Source organism: Pomacea canaliculata, linkage group LG2 (assembly GCF_003073045.1).
Source record: "Pomacea canaliculata isolate SZHN2017 linkage group LG2, ASM307304v1, whole genome shotgun sequence".
Lineage (NCBI taxonomy): Eukaryota > Metazoa > Mollusca > Gastropoda > Architaenioglossa > Ampullariidae > Pomacea > Pomacea canaliculata.
The window spans coordinates 3,849,350-3,859,630 of record NC_037591.1 but is presented as its reverse complement, the minus strand read 5'-3'; the positions used below and the strand labels follow the sequence as shown (position 1 = coordinate 3,859,630).

Here is a 10,281-nt window from a genome sequence, read left to right as displayed (position 1 = left end):
TGAGTTGTTCTTCACGGGCTTACTCTCTTCCTTCTTAACTGGTAATCTAGTCATTACATGAAAAGACCGTTGTTTCTCGTTGAAAGTTTTTTTGCTTATATATTAAGATGGCTTACAGTGTTCAGCGTTTCCCCCGAAGTAGAAAAAATTTGCAAAGTAGTCGAAACTACTGTATGCTGTGTACAGTACAATAGATAGATGGTAAAATATTTTAGCTGACATGCACCCGACACCTTGCATAAAATGTAGAATGTTGACAGCGTGAGCCGATGTCCTCCTGTTTGATGGTCTGTCACGTGACATTTAACAACCTTTGTTACAGTCAATAATACACTGTCACGAAACAGGAGGAAAAGGCAGAAAGTAGACAGAGTGTTGAGATGTAAGACGTGATATAAGATATAAGATGTGTGAGAGAGAGAGAATGAGAGAGGAAAGGAACTTAGGAATAATTTAATGTTGAATAAAAACTGTTTTGTGCTTATGCCGCTTAGATGTAGACTAAAAGTGTTCAATAAATCTGATATTACCTACAAAAATAAAATCCAGGTGGCTGTGATCCTGTTCACAAAACCTTTGCCTCACACATTCAAGTCCTACACAGGTCAATTTTATAATTTGAAATAATTATTGAAATAATTAACATGTACATTTTCTAAGTTTTGTCATAACAGAAAGGCTTGTAAAACGAGGCTTGGTTGTTTGAGCATGCGTAGTCTGTACAAACAGCACGAAAAGAAAAGATGATAGACTTTTCACATCCGTGTTTCTCCGGGAAATAAAATCTTGAGCGACTGTAAATGTAAAAATGGATCGCTTCTTCTCTAAGCATTGTGCTCATTGCCTTCGGTTCTTAAAGTTTTTACTTACATCCTCTTTTTGTTACATTTCAACATGGACGTTTAAGTAGTGTGATTAAGATAACTGAAATGAGATAAGAAACACCTTGTACAAGTTGTTATTCAGGAAAGAATGTCCTGGGTGAGACATTGTTGCCTAAACAAACATAGTTTGAAATAATCAAAACTAAAACACTCAAAACACCAAGCGTAAACCCAGTAAATTTCAAACTAAAAATTTGATAGAGTGAAAAGATAGGAAAGTGCAAATATTTTCTCTCACAACTTTTATACTTGGCATCTCAATATGCTTTGATGGAGCACTCTTCTGAGCTCACTCTATTTTAATCTCATTCGCATTGTCTGTCTTTGAGATCGAGAGAGAGAGAGAAAGAGCGAGAGAACATGGACAAATATATTTTATTTTGACAGGACCACAAGGCAGATCTCAACTCTCACAGTGAATGACATCAGCACATCCTCCTATCACAAACCACATTCATGTGACTAGCATAAAGACAGCATTTTAAAGAGTCAACAACAACAACAACAACAACAACATAATATCTGGCGTGAATATGGCGGCAACTCTCTTCAAGCCATAGGATGCTTCCGGCTTCACTAAGAAGCAGCACAGTGTAGGTGTCCCGTGGTCTCTGTTTGTATTTTGATATCAGTCTTCACGTGACTTGACGAGTTTATTGCTGAAATATGAGAAATTCTGTGTGTAATTTTGTAAACATTAAAACCTTCACAGTTTTAAATAACTAAATTGCTATTTATCTAACTTTTCTATGTTCTGTAAGGTGTGTGTGTGTGAGCGCACACGTGAGAGTCCAATAAAGTCCAAAAATAAAATCTTACTTGTGTACCATAAACCGTCTAACTCCTTCCTGAACCGCCGGAAAACCACCAATGAAAGGATGCAATCCCCTATAGTTCATGGCATCAACGTAGGCTCCCCTGCTAATCAACATGCAACCCATGGCAACTCGCAGCTGGAGTTCCTTTCTACCTTCTTCGCTCTGCGAAACAACCATAAACACTTTACAGGAAATAAACATCTAAATAAACAGCAAAATATCAAATGAAATGTTTGTTAATAATCACCAGCTAAGATTGCTAAACAAGCCATCACATGACATGCATTGATAAAAAAAAAAAACCACCCAGAATTAAGAAGGCGTCGTTAGTTCAGAGTTAGACCATTAATTCGGGTACTTACATCTGCATCATCAGCTAATCGGATACCAATAGCCAGGTGTAAAGGTGTATTGCCGTTTTTATCCAGTAAATTGACTTCAGCCCCTGTGACAGAATTATGAAGACATAATGAAAGTTACGACATAAAAAGCAGCACAAATGAAAGCGAATTTTGTTCAAGCTTACTTCTGTAGTTCACTCATCCTCGATTCTAAAAGTAGCATCAAAAGACCTCTGCTCTTGAGTGTATGATGTTAGAGGCTGACTTAACTTTGCTCTGAACAACTGTGGCATTTATTGGTTTATTCTTGCCTTGTGAGTCTAGCTGGCAGATACTAACATTGATTCTCCAGAGAAACCTTCATTTTACATTTTCTTCCTTTCACACTTTTAGGAAAGGGGGAGGGTATCTTGACCTCTAACAGAAGAAACTCGTACTACTGAATCCTGATCTCATATTTGTATTTGGAATCTTGGCATCGTCAGCAGATGAAGACGATGAGAATTCACATGTCTATGAATGTTTATCGCACACTCACCGAGTTCAAGTAAAGCCTCCACCACACTGTAGTACGTCCAGTAGCAGGCGGGATGTAGCGCGGTTTGCATGAGTCCTCTACGTTCTTGAGATTGATGTCGGCACCACCCTGTCATCATTTCACGAAACTCATCAACGTGCTCTGCATTTATCTAACTTCTACGTTCAATATAATTTTATACATAGAGATAGAGAAAAGATAGAAAAGAAGAGATGGAAAGAGAAAGCAAGATCAAGAAAGAAAATGTGACCCTCCACGACGAAATGAGTCTTAAGTCGCGAATTACCAAATTGCATATTTTTAAAAAGTAGAGGTTGTGAGCTTTGTTTTGATACAAAAGTTGTTCTTCTAGCCTTCATATTTTGTTTCTTCATTGGACTTTGACTTGGTCTTCCTGTACAGAGTACTGAGCTCTTGTTGACAAATTTAATTGTTCGATGTCTGATACATCCTTGTTGACTCTTAACAACCCAACCATGAAGTCTAAAAGAGAATTCCTAACCGTGTTTGAATTTGCGACATTCATATCAGTGATGTCTGAAGATCGAAATATATATATATCTAAAAACTTATGAAGAACACGAAAACATCTACACAGCACTTTATCCACATGAGGTTGTAAATGGTGAATTCTCAGCAACCAACGCTGTATGTGCACACATAATTAAATAATAATTTTGATAGTGGTTTGTAACGAGACTCGAACTCCACCCCGAGAGAAACAGAGCGTATTTTGAGTGGGTGAGAATTTTTGTCTTTATCAGGTTAATGATGTTCACAATTTAGGCATGCGCTCTTACCTGACAAAATATTCACAGACAGGAAGCGGTGGGGAATGAGGCCATTGGATAGAGACGGACCGTCATCTTCAAGCAGAAAATGATTAACTACTCTGTCAATTTACATATAGATACCATTGCCACTTACATTGATTACCAGCAATCTCACGCAGTCTGCATGATTCCTATTGCTGGCCAGATGTAAAGACGTGAAATGTCCTCTGTAGAAGTCGTTTACTCCGCTCTTGTCAATGGCAAGCATCTTCTCCAATGCTCTGTAAGTATAAGTAATAGTAAAAATAAAATTCATTATTCTATATGTCATTTGCTTTTAATCATCATTCTGGTTATTCAAAACATCCCTGAAACTTAACAATGGCATGAGTATTTTTTTCATAAATTATATTTATGGGAGGTTAGTCGTTTTCTATCATCATTTCAGTTATTAACTAGTCACAGCACAACTTTCACCATGGGCTCTGTAGATACAATGTCTTATGTTTTCTCAGGACTGCTTTTCATCATTCCATTTGGTGCTCAAGTCATTAAGTGATCATCATGGCACAAGAAGGATATTTTCAGCTTCTTAGAAATGATGTTTATTAGTTCCTTTGCCTATTTCTGCATATACAAACTTAGAGACATTTAAAAATATGATCTAAGCCTTAAATTATCATAGACTACCGAGCGTATCCTGCATGGCTGGCGACTTGCAGTGCGTTGATGCCGGTGTTGCATCTGGTGTTGATGTTGATGCCAGGCACGGACAGGAGAGCGTCCACTGCTCTGTGTGCCCCTCTATTTAGAGCCAGGAGTAATGGAGTGTTCAAATATCTATCCTATGATAAAAGAACGCTTATAATAGAGTACTTAGCAAGCATTAATAGTTAGCTGATTGGGTTCATACACTCCGTTTTATTACACAAGAGTGACAGCAAATTTATTGGCAATTCTTTCAAGAGCTTAGCACTGCACAGTCTATACACCAAGAAAACTAATAGTTGTTTCACACCATGCCAGCAACTAAGGCTATATTACTGCTTCAGTAGATTTGAAATATTTAAAAATAAATAAAACATTTTCTCACGGTTTTTTTCGAACATTGTACTGTAAATTCATATATTTAAAAGATTTAAGCAACTAAGGTAGATTTATACATTCATCATAAATTACTATAATTAAAATAAAGGTAAAAATCATAAAGCAAACACTTTAAACAGTGATTTGCATACTATAACAGTTAATAATCCAAGAAAACGAGAATCGAACTTTTGCATTGATGTCCACTCCATAGGCCGTCAGGATGTTGATGACCTTTGGCAGGTCCTGGTAGGCCGCACAGTGGAGGTAGGACATTCCTCTCGGGTCAGTGTAGGTGAGGTCGGCACCTCGGTCAATCAGCAAACTGCAGATGTTCTCTCTTTTACTGTAACAGGAGCCATACATCTGACACCTCGATACTGCACCATCTTTTATCCTCGAATCTGATTCATTTTGTAAATTAAGTAAGACACAAATAATTGTTCTCCTTTGAAAATTAATTGTCTTCCAGATATGCTTCATTTTGGTCCAGTGACCACTTTCCTTGTTCCAGCTTGTAAATGACAGTCATTCAAGTTTTAAAAAGGCAAATAGCAATGTGAATATTTTAAAATAATAACAGTAGGATTTACATAGCTCATTCCCACAAAAGAAGTCGAGATCAGTGCATTGTACAGAGAGAAAGCATACGCGTCTATAGCTGCCCTGAGGGCTGTCATGTTTGGAGGGACGACTGCGTTGATGTCAGCGCCGAGGTCAAGGAGCAGCTCCACGACCTCCAGCGAATGGCGGGTGGACGCCAGAATGAGTGGACTGGTTTGCTGGTGGCGCGAGGCAAGCTGGGAGCAAGGGATCTCAGAAAATAATCAACCTCTGACCTGTTCATCATCAGCCTCAATAAACTTGGCTTACTTCGTACTTTATTCATACAATCTAAGCTACATAAACACATGAGTTCTCTAGACTGGGAAAATTTAATAAAGAAAACATCGTGTTAAAAGAAACATAAAATTTACCAGGAATTTGTTCCCACGACAAAGTCTTGCCACCGTTTCGCAATCTCCTTTATAAATAGCATTAAATAGGCGATGCTCTTGATCACTCTGTCCAGTGAAGGACATCAAACTCCGCCCCAGAACCTCCTGCCTCATTTTTAGAAACATGGCTTTATTCTTCTCTTCTGCACGCAGAGATCAGACCATGACCAGCAGTGAAGAATGATTAAACGTTTTCATGCTTTTCTTATCTTTAATTGTTTTATACCTGCAGATATAACTTTTTATAAGTTTGGCCACCTGCAGAGTCATCCAGTTTAAAAGTTAACACAAAAATAAAGATAAATCTTTAATTATTTCTGAGGAATTTGGCAACAAAGGCCTTCAGATTTCCTTGTTTGAAGGTATCTGAACGTAAACATTCATACACGTACTTTCTATCTATATAGCATTTTAATTTTGTAAATCATAACTATCACAAGGTTTGAAGGATCTTGCAGGGAGAAAAGCTTGATGGAGGCAATATGAAATATTTAGTTACTTACTAGCATCATCCTCTATGTCGGAAGTTCTTGCAGTGACCTTGTTTGTGATAGTCTTTTCTGTTTTATCTAAATTATCTGTTTGTGCATTGGGTGCAGGAAGACAACAGGCAGGGGAGTACAAGAAGGCCAATCGTCCGAAGACGACCAACAAATCACCATCGCTGTCCACCTTGGCCACTCGACCAACCTTGCCGAGTGTCTTCGCGAGTACAAAGCACACAAAAGCAAAAAAAGAATACTTACTACATATAAATATATACACACACTTTTGCTGTCGATAACACGTAAGCATGTTAGAACTTCAGAGATCATACTTTCCATTTTAGAGCTATATCTTTGTGTGTGCTTGCATGCTTGCGTTCTTTCCTCACGTCACCGTTTCTTAACGTTTTGGAAAGTTTTTTTCAAATCTTTTTTCAGTTAGCTGTAACTAGATTGTATTTTATTTCTTGTCGTTTAACTATATTTATCAGTCAGAAAATCCGCACCCAAGAGATGAACATCAACATCGCTGCTGTGCGACATGTCATCTCATCATTCTTACCAATGTCATCTCATCTTTCCAGCCCACCCGACGGTTAAGGGTTTTCACCTGGTCCTCGTCAGGCCTGATGCGCACAGTCTCACCTTGTTTCACCGGACTTACCTGTCAAAGCAAATAATACTGAACTAAAAGCTTGCAAGGTAACACTGATAAACATAGACAGCCTCAAGAAAACATTTTAGTTTATCTTACCTGTGTCCAGCGTTAGATATTTTAAGTCGGTAGTGACTACGTCCACATGTAAACTAAGACCTTTGGTCGAAAAGAACATAAAAATTTTCTGGTAACACTTTCTTCTTTTTTCCATCTTCCTGTCCTTTTTTTATTTATTTTTTTACTGTGTTTGCCCTTACCTTCACTAAAGCCTCTGGACTGAAGGAAAACTGTCCTAGGGACTTAAACTCGACAAAGATGGATCCTTTTTTAGTTTTAGTGACAACGCATCCAGTCGAGCCAATAGCCTGAAAAAAAAACATTCATATGACCTGAAAGTATCATAGCATTCTTAAGATCTTTAAAAAGAAGTTTGTAGCGTACAGCTTTTAAATAACCCAAAAAAAGAGGACTAGTATTTAAAAGATATTTAAGGAACGAAACTATATCTGCACTATCGATCGAGGTATTGACAAAATAACAACAACAAACAAACCCGAAAGACAATCAAAGAAATTTGTGAAAATTTATTGAGATTGATGCTGAAGCGATATAAAAAAATTTCAGTTATCTTATCACATTGGTTTTTGTGTGAAACAATTGAAGTATTAATCTCTTCGAATTGACTATTTTTACGGGCACAAAAGATACACTATGTCTACACATTTTCTTTCAAGCAACTAAAATGTTCCTGTAGGCTCCGGATATTTTATGTTCAGCTCCAAAATATGCTTTTCTACTTCCTTTTCGAAATAGAAATGTTGCAACATTTAGGAAAAACCCAAAATTCTACAGTACAACCAGGCTTACCAACGCTGAATACTACATACCCACAGTATCTACAGGAAGAAGTCGAAAGGGTTAGTCCAAGCCTGAAGAAGGGTTCACTCATACGGATGTGATATTTATTAACACACACAGACATGAAAATATCCAGTGGCTCTAACCTTACAACATTTATTTGTCAAATCGCATATTGTTAATTATTTAAATACATTCCAGAATGCTCACAAAAATCGAAGACCTACTTTTTTCATCTGTTGGGTGCATCCTCCGTGTGTCTTTTGCAGTTCTTCTAACCTGCTTTCTCCCACTTTGATGGCCACGTTGTCTCCAACATCGACCTTCAGCTTCCTTTCTTGTTCTTCCGTTTCTTCACGTTCTTCGTCACTGCTAAACTCCACTGTCTCATTTTTCTCACAATCATTTGCGAAATTAAATAAAAGATGTCCTGTTTCTTGCAATTCTCGTAATGTACCATATTGTAGGCCAGTTGCCTCCCTGTCAAAATGATCTTCCACTGTAGTTCCCTTGTCAACCATCGTCTTCTCGATCGTCCACTTCTCTGTTTTTAGTCCCGAAACAACGAGATCATCTCTCTTGTCTATCTCGCAGTTTCTCGCCAGGTTGTAGTCGCTTGTGTCATAGGTCTTCTCCAGCCACATGGTTGATTCGTGTGGAAGGTTGGGTGTTACAGCAGTAGTGGTCTCCATCGTCAGTGTGATTAGAGTATCCGACTGTAATGGTCACAACATTTTCCGGCAACAAATGAACATCATGAACATCAGACGAAGGGTGAGCGTCAGCAGGCGACGACTCGTCGTGAGCTTTGGTCACTGTTTCATTGTGAAGACTGCTTGGCACCACGTCAGCACTGACAGATTGAGTGACACAGGTAGTCCCAACAGACTGTGAACTATTATCTTTAAGAAACAGTTCTGACTCACATGCGAGTGAAAGATCTGCCAGGACTGATGGAACTTTAATATCTGCAAATACCACATATCTTCTAAATAAATCATAATACAACAGAAACATGAAGTACGATACCACATTAGTGAATTTATAACAATGAGAATTTCAAAATTTATTAACTTATTCAATCCTTCGGATTTTAAAATAAAAACATGTGCCCAAAAGTTAATATTTAACATTATATATATATTTAAATACATCGTGTTTTAAAGATACCTTACCAAGCAAAGGGAGATGATCTCTATAACAGATTGGCCCAGCTGCTTCTTCAGTACAAATTATTTCACCCAAACAGCAGTTCTTAAGGATGCCATCAGACCATCGAACACAAAGCATGTTCCGACATTTGTATGGGACTCCAGTCTCGTAGCCTTCAACTTCGCCCTTTGATCCGTAAACCTCCTCGTTGTTGTATCTCATGACCTTTCTAACCTTTGCTCCAGGAAAAATGCCGACAGCTTGTATTTTGAGACTCTTACTTCGAGAGTTTACAGTTGTTCTATAAAGTGAATATCAAAAAATATTGTTTGCAGCACAGACTTATTTAAACTATTTTCCAGAAGTGTCTAATTACATGTACAATTTTTAACATTTGTCTATGTGTGAGATTCTGTGTGTGTGTGCGTGCGTGGGTAGTTACTTGCAGATGTGTATTAGTGCTTGTAGTTAGAAGACTAAGATCTGCACAGTCAATGCACAGCAGTGTTAGAGTCTGTTAAAAAAAAGGTTAATGAAAACGCACCCGCTGCTGCCCGGTGTGTCTACACGAAGGAACTCATGGTCGACATCGTGCTTGTCTTCACAGTAACACTGTGTACACAGACAACAGTCGTCACAGTCCCGACATCTCCACAGCATCCCGCACACGTCCTTCTCTCCACACACGGCGCAGGTCTCTCCCAGGTGTCTCACACCTGTCAGACAGTACATTTCTTCAGAAAATATTGAAGAATGGAAATAAAATATTTTGCTTTAACCATAAACTGGCGATTATAAGTTTGTCTTTGTTAGCCTGTTCATTGTTTGAATTTTAGTCACTGTTCTTACCAACAAAATACAGTAATCGTGTTTTCGAAAAGATTGCTTTAATCATAAAATATAGTGGGACCAGGGCTTCTGCTTACGCAAAAAATTGCGTACAGTACGCATTAAAAGTTCGGAGGACCCCTTCAATTTTTGTCAATGGGGTCCCATTCAAATTTGGGCGAAGAACAGGGACCCCTTAAAAATCTGAAGAAGGGGTCCCTGGGACCCCAAAGAATTTAGCCTTAGCAGAAGCCCTGAGTGGGACATTTAAAAGTAACAATACTTTATGTAGCTGACGTGTAAAAACAGCTCCAAGGAGAATTTTTGTCCTGCAATTCTGTCCCAAAGATTGATGTTTTAGGGACTGCAGTCACTACTCACCCACAGGCGCTGTGTCGAAGATCCTGAGGTCGAGTTTGCCGTCACGCCCTGCTCTGCACGTGCTCTCTACACCTGTGTCCCACAGCACGCGCACCGAGTACTCACCCAGCACCTCCATCACCGTCCCCAGGTGCAACTGTCCTCCGTCACTGTCCTCCCCATCCCAATCAGGACCCCGCACCACGCGAATGCCCACAACAGTCGCCATGACACAATGGCGGAAGTCTCTCAGCTGGTAAAATATACTTCTTGCTTTAAATATATTTTAAAAATCAGTCTCTTTAAAGATTTTTAGCATTTTTACTTATGTGTCTTGTATATGTAAAAGGAAGACCGACTAAAGTCTAAATCTATGTACGACTTGTCTAAACGTAATCTGGTCGTAAGTTGATAACTAACTTAAACACTAATTACTTTCTTTCCTGACCTTTTTTTCGATAATTGATACATCATGAATAAGACGAGATCAAAGTGATCGTAA

General features: G+C 38.5%; 2 protein-coding genes across 2 annotated transcripts; both read right to left on the bottom strand.

The window, feature by feature from the left end:
• Window positions 1–610: 610 nt before the first annotated feature.
• Window positions 611–7,960, bottom strand: LOC112557595 (E3 ubiquitin-protein ligase MIB2-like). Its single transcript, XM_025227554.1, has 13 exons — window positions 7,667–7,960; window positions 6,839–6,946; window positions 6,486–6,587; window positions 5,942–6,140; window positions 5,418–5,581; window positions 5,092–5,240; window positions 4,630–4,786; window positions 4,045–4,199; window positions 3,509–3,635; window positions 2,582–2,689; window positions 2,065–2,147; window positions 1,704–1,864; window positions 611–1,543 (listed from the first exon to the last, which is right to left on the bottom strand). Exons 1-11 carry the CDS (start codon window positions 7,958–7,960, stop codon window positions 2,079–2,081), a joined length of 1,632 nt encoding a protein of 543 aa, XP_025083339.1. The 3' UTR covers window positions 611–1,543; window positions 1,704–1,864; window positions 2,065–2,078.
• LOC112557245 (E3 ubiquitin-protein ligase MIB1-like) lies at window positions 6,839–10,273 on the bottom strand. Its single transcript, XM_025226987.1, has 5 exons — window positions 9,801–10,273; window positions 9,136–9,307; window positions 8,615–8,892; window positions 7,667–8,407; window positions 6,839–6,946 (listed from the first exon to the last, which is right to left on the bottom strand). Exons 1-4 carry the CDS (start codon window positions 10,006–10,008, stop codon window positions 8,061–8,063), a joined length of 1,005 nt encoding a protein of 334 aa, XP_025082772.1. The 5' UTR covers window positions 10,009–10,273; the 3' UTR covers window positions 6,839–6,946; window positions 7,667–8,060.
• Window positions 10,274–10,281: the final 8 nt, after the last annotated feature.